Below are 18,607 nucleotides of genomic sequence, written 5' to 3' on the forward strand. Positions count from 1 at the left end.
AATCTTTTCTTTCAATGCATCATTCTATCTTTAAATGCACTGTACATGTGCTACATCATGCTGACCTACATTAGAATTCACTTGAAATACAATGCAACCACCTATTATGTTGCATTCACAGAAAGATAAGAGTTTATATTCAAATGTATCTTTTTTTTTTTTTTTTACTTTTTTTTTTTTATTGAGATTCATTATAAGGCATACAAAGTTGAAATGTCAGAACAAAATAAAAATACAAGTAGTTTCCAGATACTCAATCAATAAACAAACTTAAACAATAAAACAAAGTTACAAGACATTTATAATATCAAAATGTATGGATAATGCCTTTCCAACTGTACACCTTCCAAATGAACAATGAGGCCACTCTTGGCCCTCACCATATTATGGGGCGTATAGTAAGCTAAAGAAGGCTATTAAGAACTGTAAGAGACAACTCTTGGGTCTCAATCTAAGAATCTTATTTTTTCTTTATTAAACATATGAAATGTGTCCCCATAAAATGTGTTGATTTAAAGGGTAATTTCCCCTAAAGGCAAATAGAGGCCTCTCTTGGACCCCTGAGGAGAGAGCTTATTATATGATAGGGGAATTTCGGGGGAAATGTAAAATAAAACAAATATAAAATAAAGAAACAGTGGGCCACTCTTGGACCCAGGATATAGTATATAATGATAGGTAGCTGACATTTTGTATTTGGCACTTAGGAGACTGCTGATGAAGAGCATATACAATAGGAATGTTTGCTGGAGGGTGTTAATTCTAACCTAATCTCTAGCAAGAGAGGTCTAGGCAGTAACATAAGCAAGTAGTCTATAGTGAGGCATACCTACTATTGTGTATTTTCAAATATAGTGTCCCTCTAAAAATGAATGCATAGACTTCTTTAATTAGGCAATGGCTTAACATAAGGGTAATCTTCTTTACCGTTAAATTCTACCTCATAATTTTTACCCAATCACTGATCTCAGGGATTATGCCAATATAAACCGACTCTGGTGTAGTTTACATTAACCTTTAATAGAGGAGGATTACAAAAATATATAATATGGGAAAAGGAAGATACAAATCAGTAAGATAACAGCATGGTGCTCACCGACTTATTTAGTAAGAGGATCTGTGCACTGTTAACTGGGAGTAGTAGATAACCTAAGAATTTTTCATAAAAATAGTATTTATAGTGGCATAAGCTAAAGGGAAGTTTACAAAGGACTACCCTTAATAGTAAGGCAATATTAGTTATTGTGAAACGTGATGCCCTGAATGTTGAGGGACTTTTGACTGTCCCCGTCAGTTCACAGGTAAATAGATAGAAGCAAAATAGGTACAAAATAGAATATATTCCCTTAGAAACCAACAATCATAGTATAATATACCACATTTCTGCTCTAATGTATTGTATGGTAATGATCATCCAGGTTGTAAACCTCTTAGGAGGAACATTAAATAGAAAGCCCTTATTTAGAATTCCAAATAACTGTATGGCTAAAGCTTATCTGAACAGAGACCCTGTATTGCAATACTCCCAATATATTATAGTCAGATCTGTTCACTGGGAGTCTCTCCGGCATGTAAATTGTCTGCAGGGTCCAGGATATATACAATAAAACTGTAAGTAGGGCAAAAATAAAGCAGTGAAATTGATGTGCTTTTCCCACTGAACAAGCAGGCTGACAAGGACAACAAAAAGTACATAATAGGTGTCAGCCATCTTAGACGTTAGATCTCAAGATCAATAGTGAACTTAATCCATCAGACCACAAGGTCCTCATTGAAAGTTCCTTCAGGTAGGGAGGCATCGTAGTAACTCTTCATGGGCAATTTTAAGAGTTTATAGGGAGACACAGAAAAGGTACTATCTTACCCAACACCAGCTTTCGGAGCTTCAATAGGGACCTCTAGCTGCTCGCTTTCGTGGCGCAGTCCTGACTTGATGGGTAGTAGTAAGGATAGAGCAGTTAGGAGTATGGGCTCAAAGCAAGTCGCTGACCCTAGTGAGGAGGATATCTCGGACCCAGGGAATCTTTTTACTGCAGCCTGAGGTCCTCGGTAAGGCACCACCCCCACTCCACGGGAGCCGATCCAGCCACAAAGCTCAGGTATGGACATTGATGTGTTCACCATGCTGCTGGGGCCTGCCTGGGGAGCAATATTAACATCCAGAATTCCATTGCTGCTTGCCAAACTCGCGGTCACTGTGTTCCGTGGACCCTCCGCTGTGGTCGTAGCACTGTGTAGGTAAACCACGGCCGCCTCTGCAGAGACAACCGCATCAACATTATTAGGACCCGGTGTCTCCTTCAGATTACTATCGGGACTAGGGTAACGAACAGTTGATTGACTTTTGACGGAAAAACAATGCTGTACTAGCTGGATCAGCTGTGAGAAATGTTCCTCCAGCAAGGTGCAAATATCTTCCTCCAATAGTTTTAATTCAGACTTCATTATGCCGACACGTGAACTAGTAACTCTATACTTCGGAGCCCAATGCAGCTTAAAGTATAATACTTTGTAGTATGTCAGTCGCTTAGTATGTCAGTAGTAGTATTACCGGGGGGGGGGGAGGGGGGTTTAGGTAAGGTCCGGTCTATTACTAGGCCGCCACTGCTGACCGTACTGTTCCAGTTCTTTAGGGCTGAGGCAATAACTACTTTTGGTATCAAACAGATCAGCATGAGGAGTAGAATCCAAATGAGTTAAGTGTGATTAGGGATGGCTCATCCAGTGACCGATAATCAGCAGATTTATCGAGTCCTCCACTCCGTCATGGCCGCCGCCCGGAAACGGCCCCCCATTTCTCTTTTTTTTATTGCAGCCCTTGACATATTAAGATATTGAAAAGACCTTCAATTAAAAATACAATGCTTCTAAAATCTGAGATGATTAGTTTTAAAGAAATGTAAGCGAAATATGATACACAAGGATGAACACTATAACAAATTAGAATATTTACTACATACCTGTGAACTTCCTTTAGACTTTCCTCCCATTGTGCGTACTTTATCCAATTGCTAATAACAGTTCTGTTTTTTCTTATGTTATCTTCAAAGGTCTATATGTAAAAAGAATGTTGAAAAACATGAACAGAAAATATTCATACTTTTGCATCAAACCCTCAAGTTGGTACCAGATATTGATGTGGGACTGTGTTCTTCCCAGGACCTATTTAATGGGCACACACCTTGGATGATTTTACTGAATTTAAGCCCATATTAAGCAAACGTTAGCTAATATTATATGTTTTTAAGGTTTGTTATGTGATTATTTAATCAATTGATGTTCAATTATGCAAATGATGTGTGCTTTGGATAACTTATAGGGACATTCCGGTCAACATTTAAATGCACATAGATGAATTACATCTTTGTATGGAAACATATTTGCAATATACATATATTAGCAAAAATGCTTCTAGAAAAAGTTATTGCAGGTTTAATGTTAACAATTTTCTCTGCATGTGCAAGTGAACCACAGCTGGATATTGCCACTGCACCAGCATTTTAAATACTCCAGCTCCTCAAAGTGCCAGTGTGGCTTGTATCATGTCAGCCATTAATAAAAACCATTCATTACCAGATGCTACAGACACAAGTGCTGTGTTTAAAATGCTGGTGCACGTTGCATATTTAAATACACGTTTAAAACAGCTATAGCTTTTATTAGAAGCATTTTTGTAAATACATGTAAATTACAAAAATGCTTCTACTCAAAATTGAAATGCATCCATGTGGATTTCAATTGTGGCTGGAATGTCCCTTTAAGATAGATAAAGATATATATATATATATATATATATATATATATAAACATTTTATAAAATTGGAAAGTATTACACTGCCCCCATTCAGCTGGCAAAAATGTATGTGGAGAACATTGTGTAGCATTTTATTCCCCTAAGGATAAGATGAAATGATCAGTGTGCGATACTAGAATTTGCCTAAGCACTTCCTGACAATAACTGGGTCTATTCAAATATTGATTAGAGCAAGTAACTTAAGCCCAATGGCTTTGAGCCCCTCATCATAGTGCATAACACTTTTTTTTTTTAATTTAATGAGAATGTCCTGTGTACTTTTCCGCCATGCGCATGACACTGCAGCATTTAAACATTAATTTTTTTAGTGAACAAAATGTGAAGTCATTTTTTACATTTAATCTGCAAATAATACAGCTGTATTGAAGGTAGACACATCCGACTAATGCTCACTGGCTGATAGACACATCCGACTAATGCTCACTGGCTGATAGACACTTCCGGATAATGCACATTGATCAATAGTAGGATGTACATAACCAATACAGATATAACAGTTTAAATAAAAAAAAAAGGCTCTTGCTTCATATGTGTCCCTTCAAAGGAATGCGCATTCTGTAAGACCTTATGGAAGACGACTCACAATTTTTTTTCACACTGAAGGCTAAATTACGAGTGGATCGCTAACAGTTACGTGAGAGCCAAAAGGGGTTTATCGCTGGTGTTTGTGCGTGTCGTTTTTTTCGACTATTACAAGTTTAAAGTAAAAGCGAGCGCAATTTAAGTTAACGATTGTCGGGATAGCATGTCCTCAGAGCTCTGGTTAACTGTTTTGCAAAACAAAAAAAAGTGTCAGAAAACACATCAAAAACACATTACAAAGTACCCCTACACTATGATAATACCATCTAATAAATATTCAAAAAAAAAAAAAATTGCACAAAAAAAGTTAGAAAGATAGGAGGTCTCATGTGTTAGAGAAAAAATAAAGAGTCAGGCAGAGGACCAACAGAAATACATAGAAATACATGTCTAAAGATGGATATGTATATATAGGTTTGTGTGTACACATATGTATTTATATGTATAAATGTATTTAAAACAATGAATGATTAGCGTTTGTGAGTTGAGAAAAATGTCTCTGATTTACTGACATTATGACAGGCAACAATGTGCAGTATTTAATACTTAGTACCTTTCTTTTCCTTAATTTGTAGTCATTAAGCTCCTCTTCATCTGTGATCTTCTGCTTAGGAGGGGGAGGCAAGAGCTCAAGTTCCCGTTCTTTAGCTTCTCTTAGTAGCTGTTCCGCTGTTATCTGCACCTCTGCTGGAGCTTTGTTTTTAACCTTCAAAATAACAAAAGCAAAAATGAGAATTAAAGATGAATTTTAAAGAAAACATAACAAGAACCATTACAAATAAAACAGCAGAAAATTGCTGAGATGAATCTACCCTTGCCAATTCCAAGGACACATTTTTATTTCTGGTTCTTTTTGAATAATTACACACATACATTATATATATATATATATATATATATATATATATATATATATATATATATATATATATATATATATATATATATATATATTCATATTCTCAGGGGTCAACAAATCTGTTTCAAATTTAGGAGACAGGAAGAATAATTAGGAGCCAGCCAATGGTATTTGTATATAGATATATGGAGAATAACCCAAAAAGTTAGGAGCCACAGGTAAAATTCTAGGAGCCAGTGGCTCCCAGGTTTGTCGAGCCATGTATGTATGTATGTGTATGTATATATATATATATATATATATATACACACATATACACACACATATATACACAGTATATACATACACACATACATATACACATTATATATATATATATATATAGTTTGGTTCTTCAATATTCCTATTGGTTCCTGAGTTTGACATAATCTTACCAAATGCAAAAAACAACAACTTACATTACATTCCCATACAGGTAACAATTTAGCAAACTGTTGTATTTATACAAATATAATATAAATAGTTATGGTTAAATATCTTTTTAAGCAGTATTTTCTTTTTATTGTATCAGAACATACCGGTTTAACTATAAGATGAAGAGGTGTATAACAGAAGTCTAAATGTAAACATGTACAGAAAACAATAACGCAAAACAATTGCACTGAAGGCATAATAGAAAATGAATGTGTAAGATTATATATATATATATATATATATATATATATATATATATATATATATAAACAGTCCCAGAGCTCCGCACTCACTGTAACAAATAGAAGTCAACTGCCCGGGGTGCATCTAAAGGAAACATGTAGCTGAAAGAAAGAGACGCACTCGCCGGGTCTTAAAGTGATGGTAAAGTCATCTGTTGTGCAATACATAATCCTTTTTCTTTTACCATAACTAGCACATCGATGTGCTTATATAAATAAAAAACCATTTATTCACTCTGTAATGCCAATTTTATTTCCCTCTCTGTACAGTGTTTCAAACAGCCTCTCTATATTTTCTCACCGGTGAAGCTTTGATTGACAACGCTTTTAGCCAATCATCAGCTCACCATGCGCCCTATGTGAAATATGTACCGCACGCTCCCGACATCTACACTAAGTCTTTGCTACTTACTGCGCATGCGCACCGCTTACGCTAACTGCGCATTGCTATATGAGAATACTCAGCTCCTGGTTTTAGCCGATCGGTGCGTAGTGTCATATAGCAATGCGCAGTTAGCGTAAGAAGTGCGCATGCGCAGTAAGTAGCAAAGACTTAGTGTAGATGTCGGGAGCGTGCGGTACATATTTCACATAGGGCGCATGGTTGGCTAAAAGCGTTGTCAATCAAAGCTTCACCGGTGAGAAAATATAGAGAGGCTGTTTGAAACATTGTACGGAGAGGGAAATAAAATTGGCATTACAGAGTGAATAAATGGTTTTTAATTTATATAAGCACATCGATGTGCTAGTTATGGTAAAAGAAAAAGGATTATGTATTGCACAACAGATGACTTTACCATCACTTTAACAAATTCAGTGTCTTTAACATTGTTATGGTGCATTAAAGACATTAAATTAGGTTAAGACCCGGAGAGTGTGTCTCTTTCTTTCATATATATATACATACACACACAGACAGTGGTCCTGGACAACTTAGAAAAATGGTCTACTATTTTCAACTTATATCTGTCATAAAAACTTTCATTTTTATAGAGATTTCTGTTTTCTTAAATGTAAAAAAAGCTTAACATGTTAAAACAATCCACATCATGTAGAAAGTCTCTTAAAACGAGAGAGAGAGAGAGAGAGAGAGAGAGAGAGAGAGAGAGAGAGAGAGAGAGAGAGAGAGAGAGAGAGAGAGAGAGAGAGAGAGAGAGAGAGAGAGAGAGAGAGAGAGAGAGAGAGAGAGAGAGAGAGAGAGAGAGAGAGAGAGAGAGAGAGAGAGAGAGAGAGAGAGAGAGAGAGAGAGAGAGAGAGAGAGAGAGAGAGAGAGAGAGAGAGAGAGAGAGAGAGAGAGAGAGAGAGAGAGAGAGAGAGAGAGAGAGAGAGAGAGAGAGAGAGAGAGAGAGAGAGAGAGAGAGAGAGAGAGAGAGAGAGAGAGAGAGAGAGAGAGAGAGAGAGAGAGAGAGAGAGAGAGAGAGAGAGAGAGAGAGAGAGAGAGAGAGAGAGAGAGAGAGAGAGAGAGAGAGAGAGAGAGAGAGAGAGAGAGAGAGAGAGAGAGAGAGAGATATATATATATATATATATATATACACACACACTGTATTTGGTGTTTACAATTACATGCTGCTGGAACAATTTTAAAATGAGGATTTTCTCATATTATGTTACTACTACTTTTTCTAATACTGCTCCACACAACAATTTTTAAATAACAGATAAAGTAATTTCAGAGGTTGTTGCAGTTTACTCCCAGTAGCACTGCACTTATCAGGTCGATATTCCCAAATAATAGGGTGATAAATAACAGAAAACAAAGTGTCTATAATGTTACATGCAGAATGAATCCCCTAATCTGGTCCAGGGGTTGACAAATCTTTTTAAAAGGAGCCAGTAAAAATATTTAGGATCTAGGCCCACTTTTAGGAGCCAGACAGAGATCTTTATATATAGCTATTTGGAGAATAACCCAAAAAGTTAGGAGCCAGGGGTAAAATTCTAGGAGCCAGTGGCTCCCAGGTTCCTGGGTTTGTCAAGCCCTGATCTGGTCAGTATAAAATATGCCTTGCCAGAAAAAGATGATGGTTAAAAGTTTGTCTGTAGTATAGGTGGGTTCTACACTTTAAATGTCTTAGATTTTTTTTGCAACCTTAGCTTGTACCCTATCAATGGCTGCAAAGTGGAGATGGCAGAGGGTATCATATTTACTTATTCCTACTTTTCTTATTTATCATTCTCCTTGTCCTGCTGTAGCATAGGTTATGTAAAATACTACCTTGCAAAGGTATGGCAGTTAGTGCCTTTAAGAAGTAGGGGTGCTACAGTAATAAATGTGCACCTCCATAGTAACTGCAAAACTATTGTGTGTATAGAGCGTTTGTGTGTGTTAGATAGTGAGAATATGAGTGAGAAATAGGATTGTGTGTTAGAAAGTGAGAATATATGTGAGAGAAACTGTGTGACGGTGTTTAAAAGTGTGTGTGAGTCTTATTTGTAAGTGTGTGTAAGAGAGTGCTTGTGTGTGTGTGTGTGCGTATATATCTGAGCGTGTGTATATTCCTGGCTATATATGTGTGCAATTATTACTGCCTCAGCTTGCTGCCATGTGAACAAGAATATTCTCTTTTTAGGTATGAGGATAAGTTTAAAATATGTATTAGTATATAATTGTATACAAAGTAATTTATTCTTAACAAAAATGTATATTAGAAGCGTATAACAGCGTAATACAAGTTTATGTATGACATCGTGAAAAGTTGAAAAAGTGGGACCACTAAGAAATTTCATGGGAGCACTAGCTCTTGGGCAACTTTTTAAACCCCTGTGTGTGTATATACTGTGTGTGTGTGTATGTATATATATATATATATATATATATTTTTTTTTATTACAATAAATACTTGCTCCTAAGATGGACACAGATGCCAAAACATGTTCTAAAAAAAATATAGCTATTAAAGACATTGGGATTTTCAGTAAAAAGGAAAAGTTGGAGAGCATGTACATTTGCCCTATAATGTAAGAGCTGAGGTGTTCACTACAACCAGAAAAAAAGAATTTGGAAACATAAAACAGGGACACTGAACCCAAAATGTTTTTCCCCGTAATTCAGATAGAGCATGCAATTTTAAGCAACTTTCTAATTTACTCCTATTATCAAATTTTCTTCATTCTCTTGGTATCTTTATTTGAAAAGCAAGAATCTAAGTTTAGATGCCGGCTTATTTTTGGTGAACCACCTGGGTTGTCCTTGCTGATTGGACAATAAACAAGTGCTGTGCAGGTAATGAACCAAAAATTGGCAGGCTCCTTAGATGCCTTCTTTTCCAAATAAAAATAGCAAGAGAACAATCATAAATTAATAATAGGAGTAAATTAGAAAGTTGCTTAAAATTGCATGCTCTATCTGAACCATGAAATAATTTTGTTTTGGGTTTAATGTCCCTTTAATGTTCTGCATTAATCAACTTGTACTGATGTTGCTAATCATCTGTTGACAGCTCTATCTGGAATCATAGTTTTATTAAAGGGATAAGAAACCCTTTTTTTATCTTTCATGATTGATACAGAACATACAATTTTTAACAACTTTCCAATTTACTTCTATGATCTAATTTGCTTCAGTCTCTTGTTATCCTTCATTGAAAAGCATACCTAGGTAGGCTCAGGAGCAGCAATGCACTACTGTGAGCTAGCTGCTGATTGGTGGCTGCAAATATATGCCTCTTGTCATTGGCTTATCTGATGTGTTCAGCTAGTTTCCAGTAGTGCATTGCCGCTCCTTTAACAAAGCATAGCAAGAGAATGAAGTATATGTGATAATAGAAGCACATTGGAACGTTGTTTAAAATTATATGCTCTATCTGAAAATAAAATAGGTTTCATGTGCCTTTAAATCTCAATTATCATGAACGTTTACTTGTATAACCACAGTAGCTTTGTAAGCAAGTTTAGTTATGTAAAACACAATGTCCCTAAAACTAGATCAATTTAAAAATGTAATTTAAACCTAAAGTTGAATGGAAACAGTTTAAAAAAAAGTCTCCAACATTGTATGCAGGTCAATATTTCCACGGAAAAAAGGATATTGTATGACCACACATATAACTCAGATCATCATAATAAGATTTTATTTTTAAGGGCCCAATGTATATTTTGATGTTTTGATGTATACATGATGTACAAGAAACGGATGATTTAGATGCCTGGCCCCATATAGGCTCCATGAGCAGCCTCACTAGTAGGCAAACTAAAACGGCTAACGTGGCTCTTTTAGGACACGGTCTCGCACTTATATTATTACCCTCCTCCCTCACCTTGGCCACTTTAGGGATTCGCTGTTTGCCTGCCGCCGTGGACGCCATGTTTCTGCTATTACAAGCAGCAGCTGCCTGCCAAGACAACCGGAAGCAAAAACGTAACGTAAAAACAACCTGTCCCTTGCGCGCTGACGTAAGTTACAATTGCACATGCGCAAGCAACATACGTAGGTTCCCCGCAGTCTCCATAGCAACAGAAGAACGCCGCCACAGAACCCTTTTTTTTTGCTAGAGTAACTAAAGGTACGTATGGTATGGGGGCTTTGTGGGTCCTATTTTTTTTTTTTTAGGTTTCCTGATATTTTTGGCATGTAAAACATAATTATAACTGTATGGTCTTATGTTTCTCTCTGCAAGAAGCAGATAACTGATGTTTTGTAGGGAAAACAAACTACATAAGACATGGCAATACATAAAAAAATAAGTCTGTATTCTTAATTTATTTTACTATCCTTTAGGAATAGCACAACTACATACATGTTTTATAGACAGGGGGTGATACCTAGAAATGTTACTAAAGTGAGTATTAAAATAGTGAAATGGTTACAAGACCCAGTGAGTGCTTCTTGGCTTTTAGAGTCTGTTATGATCTAGTAACTTTTTTTTTTTTTACTGATTGGCAAACCATAGTGATATTTTTTATCCCTTTATAGATGAGTGTGACATATTTAAAAGTTGTAACAAAATAAAGCACTTTATTTTTATACTAAAATGTTTCTTTAGTTTAAATGGAGCTTTGTGTGTTTAGATAATAATTTATCTTTTTTTTTTTGTCTTTCAGTACAAACATTTGTTTTCATCACCATGATAACATTGACTTCAGTGAGTGGAGCAAAAGAAGTTGTTACTGTCAGGAGAACAGAATCTTTAGATGTTCATGGTATCATCAAGCTTAAAACAAAGTTCTCTGAACAAGTATTTGGAAATGTGAACGTTATATATTTACTGTAAGTATACTCCTTGGCCTAGTATACTTTTGTAAAGGGAATAAGTATTGTGTGTGTGTATATATATATATATATATATATATATATGCTTTTTTAATTGAATGCAATCATGTTTTCATTGCAACTTCTCACTGAGGCTTTTATCCACCCACAGCACTTTGTTCAATAATTTATAGAGTCTCTGACAAAGATAAATTTGGCAATCTCTAAACAAAATGCTCTCCTTAAAGGGACATTACACTCAGAATCTATCTCTCCATAAAATGTTTAAATCCCGTCTTAATGGCTGCCATAACCTGTATGTTGGATGTCGCAAGGTGCTTCCAGGGACCCGTGCTCCTACAGCCCTGGAACTGCAACAGTCTACATTCAGGGTATGGTTGGTTGCTGTCGCATAAAGGTTGAAGGGACGTTAAAGACAATTATTTATTTATGCAGTAGAAATTATTTACTGCATTGAAACATATCTGCATGCATATAAAATCACTTTTAAAATAATTTAAAACCTGTCATTTTGTTAGAAAAATATGAATTGTTCTCAATGGCATCTCCATAAATGACATATGGAGAGGCACTTCCTGAAAGCCCACTGACATTTTGTTGGTGGTCCCGTATTGGAGGTATGATCTCAGTTAGGGGTCACATGGAGGTCCAGCCATTATGTTGGGTGTCTAGTGCCCCCTGGGGATGCCTCTAATCATTTTACAAGCCTAGAACTCACCTCTTAAAAAGCACCTTAACTGTTGTTTATTTTACCTCCTTTACTGACAATTAGAGACCGATATAAAAAAAAGCTTCTGTGCATATCAACAAATCACTGTGCAGCATTGCAAAGTTTTTTTTTAATTTAACTTTGTAAAATGCAATTACAAATCATATTTGCTTCAACAATGCAAATTAGTCACATCATCATAACAGAACAGTAATATAATTTGAGAATACACTCAAATATGCAGACAAAAGGTTAATAAAATAGGATATGAACCTATATCCCATAGGTATTTTCCACTCCTAAGAGGTCACGCCTGGACCTTCCCATAAACATTTATTTCTGAATAATGAAGGAAATAATGTTGATTTTAAATCCTTTAGTTATGGGATACATAGTCACTTATGGATAGTGAGTCAAAATCTTTTTGCTGCTGATGTGAATATATGTGTATTTATCTGTTTATATGTGTATATATGTTGGAACAATGGCACCAATGGACTTGCTCAACATAGCGTTGCCACAAACCTTCAGTTTGTAAAAAGTGCAATAAAGCGAAACGCAATAAAAAGAAGCATGCTTATAAATATAAATACAGTGAGGGAAAAAAATATTTGATCCCCTGCTGATTTTGTACGTTTGCCCACTGACAAAGAAATGATCAGTCTATTATTTTAATGGTAGATTTATTTGAACAGTGAGAGACAGAATGACAACAACAAAATCCAGAAAAACGTATTTCAAAAAAGTTAAATTGATTTGCATTTTAATGAGTGAAATGAGTATTTGACCCCTTTGCGAAACATGACTTAGTGCTTGGTGGCAAAACCCTTGTTGCCAATCACAGAGGTCAGACATTTCTTCTAGTTGGCCACCAGGTTTGCACACATCTCAGGAGAGACTTTGTCCCACTCCTCTTTGCAGATCCTCTCCAAGTTTTGAGGCTGACGTTTGGCAACTCAAACCTTCAGCACCCTCCACAGATTTGCTATGGGATTGAGGTCTGGAGACTGACTAGGCCACTCCAGGACCTTAATGTGCTTCTTCTTAAGCCACTTCTTTGTTGCCTTGGCCGTGCGTTTTAGGTCATTGTCATGCTGGAATACCCATCCATGACCCATTTTCAATGAGGGAAGGAGGTTCACACCCAAGATTTGATGGTACATGGCCCCGTCCATCGTTCCTTTGATGCAGTGAAGTTGTCCTGTCCCCTTAGCAGAAAAACACCCCCCAAAGCATAATGTTTTCACCTCCATGTTTGACGGTGGGGATGGTGTTCTTGGGGTCATAAGCAGCATTCCTCCTCCTCCAAACACGGCAAGCTAAGTTGATGCCAAAGAGCTCGATTTTGGTCTCATCTGACCCCAACACTCACCCAGTTCTCCTCTGAATCATTCAGATGTTCATTGGCAAACTTCAGACGGGCCTGTACATGTGCTTTCTTGAGCAGGGGGACCTTGCGGGTGCAGCAGGGTTTCAGTCCTTCACTGCGTAGTGTGTTATCAATTGTTTTCTTGGTGACTATGGTCCCAGCTGCCTTGAGATTATTGACAAGATCCTCTCATGTAGTTCTGGGCTGATTCCTCACCTTGTCATGATCATTGAAACTCCACAAGGTGAGATCTTGCATGGAGCCCCAGACCGAGGGAGAGTGACAGTTATTTTGTGTTTCTTCCATTTGCAAATTAGCACACCAACTGTTGTCACTTTCTCCCCAAGCTGCTTGGCGATGGTCTTGTAGCCCGTTCCAGCTCTTTGGTCTTGGCCCTGGTGGAGAGTTTGGAATCTGATTGATTGATTGCTTCTGTGGACAGGTGTCTTTTATGCAGGTAACAAGGTGAGATTAGGAGCACTCCCTTTAAGAGAGTGCTCCTAATCTCAGCTCGTTACCTGTATAAAAGACACCTGGGAGCTAGAAATCTTGCTGATTGATAGGGGATCAAATACTTATTTCACTCATTAAAATGCAAATCAATTTATAACTTTTTTTGAAATGCGTTTTTTCTTGATTTTTGTTGTTGTTATTCTGTCTCTCACCGTTCAAATAAACCTACCATTAAAATTATAAACTCAGCAGGGGATCAAATAATTTTTTCCCCTCACTGTATGCATATATGGTGTGCGAGAGTATCAGAGCATATGTGTACAGGTGTAACAAATGAAAAGAGATTCCGACATCCATCATTTATGTAAAAGTATTCAGTCTTTATTCATATTCGTTAAAAACAGGAACACAGCAAACAAACGGTCAGGTGAACCAAGGCGCAGCACGCAGGCATACGCGTTTCGGAAGTGAATTCCGTAGTCACAGCCTAAGTGCTAAACCCCCACGTCCCATTTAAAAAGCCAAAGGGTAAATGTGATTGGTAAAAACAAAACAACGCCCTAGTTTTTCTGACCAATAATATGGAATATGTCATTAAGAAACTAGTATCTATTCTTTAAAAGAGTAACATAATGGCACACATATTACACATGTAATTCTAAGAAATGAATTAGATTAAATGAAGAGGCGAAGAGTTAAATTGACAAAACACCTAATAGATGTAAATCAAACATGGAGAAATGAGAGAGAACAAGTGAGAAAATAGACTCTGTGTATACATTCCAATATAAATATACATATATAAAAAGTAAAAGAAGGGGGAATTACAATTTCTTGCTGCATGTACATGTTAACAGAATGATAGGCAAGAGATATATTAATTGGTGTACATCAATAACAAAGTAATTCAACATAGGCTAAGATTAAATGCACAAAAGAGCTCAAAAGACATATTGATATTACGTTTAGCACAAAATCTGTTGATAAATTCTCATATGAGAGCATGTGAAATCGGTGCTATAATGATAGTAGACAAATAGTATGTTAATAACAACGTAAAAGAATATATATATGTATGTATAGGTACACAGTCTAAATACACTAAGTAGCTGATAATATATAAAATTCATATATATCGAAAGATAGATAATATTGTATCAAATATATAAGTATACATAAATATTAAAATTTATGAATGATATATAAGAACATAGTCTACAATAAGAGTTCTAAATATATCACACTATGTACACTCTCTAAATATCACAGATAGATGGATATATCATGTATGCTAGGACTAAGCGGCAGAAGACCGGACTAAGGGGCAAATCTATACGGTAGACTAACTATAGGTTTTAAACTATAGGTGGAAGGAAAGTGAGCATAAAATGCTCATAAACAGAAGTGAGCAGAGAATAATTACTCCCAGTGATTGATAATATCAAACCTGGAGTTAAGTCCGTTTGGCAGCCTAGTATCTAATGTAAATATCCAATATGCTTCCCTTCGTGCCAGAATGGTGTCAATGTCACCACCCCTAGTTGGTCTTATGATCTTCTCTATGGCACACCATGAAAAATGCTTGAGGCCATTGTTATGAAAACCTCCAAAGTGCTGAACTATAGGTGTAGTTGCTCTATTTTGTTTAAACGATGATAGGTGTTCACGTATTCTAGTATTGAGATCTCTAGAGGTGAGCCCTACATACTGAATATTACAAAGGGAACATTCGATGAGGTATATGGCATATTCAGTAGTGCAGTTCATGCAAGTGTCAATATCATAAGTTCTGTGAGTGACCTTACTACAAAAATTCTTTGTCACTTTCACAAGGTCGCACGGTTTACATTTTCGTCTGCCACATCTGTACATGCCAGTATGCCTTAACCAAGATCCCCCTGGCTCATTTTTTGGTTTAAGTAGTGTAGGTGCCAAGATATTACCTAAAGTTGGGCTCCTCCTATAGGAGCATCTGATGCCATTTTTAACAGTTCTAATTAGTTTATCATCCGCAGAGAGGAGTGAGAAGTGCTTGCGGACAATTTTACAGATGTCTTGATATTGTGCACTATGATTGGTAACAAAGGTTACACCTTTGAACCCAGTCTTCTCAACGGATTTCAAATGCAGGAGATCTTTTCTCTCTATGGCACTAACAGCCTTCTTGGCTCTTTTTACTATGGCTCTTGGGTATTTCCTACTGATCAACCTCTGTTCAAGGTCAACAGACTCTTTTTCGAACTGCTCAGGACTTGTGCAGTTTCGTCTGAGTCTTGTAAATTCACCTTTAGCGATAGCGAAAGGGACATGTTTCGGATGGCAACTAGTACCCTGAAGCAGAGAGTTACCTGATATTGGTTTTCTATATACAGTAGACTCAATCTTACCTTGAGAATTGCTGCTTAAGGTTACATCGAGATAGTTAATGCTGTGTGAACTGTACTCATAGGTGAATTTAAGATTAATGTCATTCATGTGTAGATACTCCAGAAAATCTGGGATAGTTGCTTCGTCACCTGTCCAAATAAAAATGAGATCATCTATATATCTCTGATAAAGAGATATATGATCTCTAAAAGGGTTACTATCTCCAAAGATGTGGCAAAACTCCCACCATCCTAGAAATAAATTTGCATAGGAGGGGGCAAACTTCGCCCCCATGGCTGTACCACACCTTTGGAGATAGTATATGTCCTCAAACTTGAAAAAATTATGAGTAAGTAAGAATGTGAGTACTTTCAGAATGTAATTCTTAAGAGTGGAGTCATAATCAGTAAAATAATCCAGGAAAAAAGTAACAGCTTCCACTCCCTTAGAGTGTGGAATGCTGGAGTAGAGGGAAACAACATCAATAGTTAACCATATACAAGAGTCTGACCATTTTACATGTTCAAGTGTATTAAGAATGTGCTTGGTATCTCTTACATAGGAGAGCAGTGACAACACCAAAGGCTGCAGAATGTTGTCGATCCATTGGGACAAATTTCCCAAAAGGGATTCAACACCGCTCACAATGGGGCGGCCTTTTACTTCAGTAAGAGATTTATGTGTTTTTGGGAAATGGTGGAACAAGGGAGTCTTAGGGCTATCAACAAAAAGAAATTCAGCCGTGTTAGTATCGATACACCCTTGTTCCAAACCATCATCCAAAAGATGTTTCAATTCACGTTTATATTCTGGTGTAGGATCCCTATTTAAGATCAAATAGTCTTCTTCGTTCTGTAGTTGTCTTAAACCCTCTGCCACATATTGTGTACGATCTAATACCACTACCATTCCGCCCTTATCTGATTTTCTGACAACCAGGTCATTATTGTTTTTTAGAGAAGAAATAGCTTCTTTTTCAGACAAGGACAGATTGGACTTGCGGCTAGATCTGTGAGATTTAAGTGCTACTAGGTCTTGTTCTACTCTGCTATGGAAGGTTTCTATAATGTTTCCTCTACTTTGGATGGGATAAAATCTGGACTTTTTTTTGATACTAGGTCCCCTACTTCTCATATCTTGCTCAGTAGTTGAGCTAATTTGAAGTTGTTGTAAGGAAACAATGTCACAACCTTCATGGAAACTAGGTTTATTAAGATACATATCATGGTTCTGTGTAATATCAGATATAGTTTCATCAGTATTCTCTGGGACATCAGAAAAATGTTTTTGAAGTGTAATATTTCTGGTAAGTCTATTGACATCTATGATGGTTTGAAATAGATCGAAATCATTTGTAGGAGCAAAGTTTAGACCAAGATTAAGTACTTTGTACTCTGCTGCATTTAGAGAAAAAGATGACAGGTTAACCACATTGCCCACTATTTGTACTTCGTCTGTGGTCTTGGTTCCCTCAACTGGTAACCTTCTCGGTTGTTGGCCAGATTTTGGCCCTGAATTAGGCGGTTTCCCCCTCCCCCCGCTACACCCCCCTGTGCCTGAGAAAAAACCTGTTCCATAACGGAATTATCAATACTTGATATATTACGTGCAGTTTCTACGTATATGGACTGTTTTGGTTTGGTGGAATGTTTTGCTTGACTAGTAATAGGGGTAGGTATGGGGTAGGGAACAATGGTATTAGTAACCGTGTTATCTGTATTTAAACCTGCTGTTTGTTGTGTGTCATACTCTTCTTCTGTGTGTCTTTCTCCATCACTAGAATATTCTGTGTCACTACCTGAAAAAGTGACATTTTTCTGTGAATTTTGGTTGTTTTTGTTTTTTTTATTTGAATTATTCTTATTGCCCCTCCTCCGTCTACCAAAGCGGGGCTGATTTTGTCTAAAATTCCCTCTCACTTTTCTGTTCCAGATATACACAGCATTATTTGTGTAATCGTATTTATCTCTAATGAATTTAGTGTGTTTTCTATCCATTATTTCAGATCTGCCCTTAGCAACAAGATCCCTAAGTATTTTGTCAAATTTCATAAAATCAGAATTGCCACTCCTTCTATTCATTTCAACCTGTAAATCATTAATATCCTTTCTGATAGATTCCAACTGTTTGGTTTTAAACATTATTAGTAACATCATAAGTCTCAATGAGCATTCTGAAAGCACTGCATTCCAAGAGTCTATAAATTCTTTTTCATTCAAATCCACCTCAAATGTGGGAAATTTATAGACCCGCAGTCCCCTTGGTATCATGTTAAGACTCTTATATTTTTCTAGAGTCCAAATATCCCACTGCATCTTGGATTCTCTCAGCAGGAGTTTTTCCAAAAGTTCAAAGGCGAAGAGTTAAATTGACAAAACACCTAATAGATGTAAATCAAACATGGAGAAATGAGAGAGAACAAGTGAGAAAATAGACTCTGTGTATACATTCCAATATAAATATACATATATAAAAAGTAAAAGAAGGGGGAATTACAATTTCTTGCTGCATGTACATGTTAACAGAATG

General features: G+C 36.6%; 2 protein-coding genes across 2 annotated transcripts in view; one reads left to right on the top strand and one right to left on the bottom strand.

Moving 5' to 3' along the window:
- Window positions 1–10,350, bottom strand: part of CRNKL1 (crooked neck pre-mRNA splicing factor 1) — a 60,723-nt gene extending 50,373 nt beyond the window's left edge. Inside the window, exons 1-3 of the mRNA XM_053712007.1 lie at window positions 10,228–10,350; window positions 4,950–5,102; window positions 2,961–3,052 (exon numbers count right to left, since the gene is read on the bottom strand). Of these exons, the coding sequence (XP_053567982.1) occupies window positions 2,961–3,052; window positions 4,950–5,102; window positions 10,228–10,275 (293 nt within the window). The 5' untranslated portion in view covers window positions 10,276–10,350. The remainder of the gene's footprint in view (window positions 1–2,960; window positions 3,053–4,949; window positions 5,103–10,227) is intronic.
- Window positions 10,351–11,019: 669 nt separating this feature from the next.
- Window positions 11,020–18,607, top strand: part of CFAP61 (cilia and flagella associated protein 61) — an 854,500-nt gene continuing 846,912 nt past the window's right edge. Inside the window, exon 1 of the mRNA XM_053712009.1 lies at window positions 11,020–11,177. Within this exon, the coding sequence (XP_053567984.1) occupies window positions 11,035–11,177 (143 nt within the window). The 5' untranslated portion in view covers window positions 11,020–11,034. The remainder of the gene's footprint in view (window positions 11,178–18,607) is intronic.

Source organism: Bombina bombina, chromosome 4 (genome assembly GCF_027579735.1).
Source record: "Bombina bombina isolate aBomBom1 chromosome 4, aBomBom1.pri, whole genome shotgun sequence".
In the NCBI taxonomy this organism is placed as follows: Eukaryota; Metazoa; Chordata; class Amphibia; order Anura; family Bombinatoridae; genus Bombina; species Bombina bombina.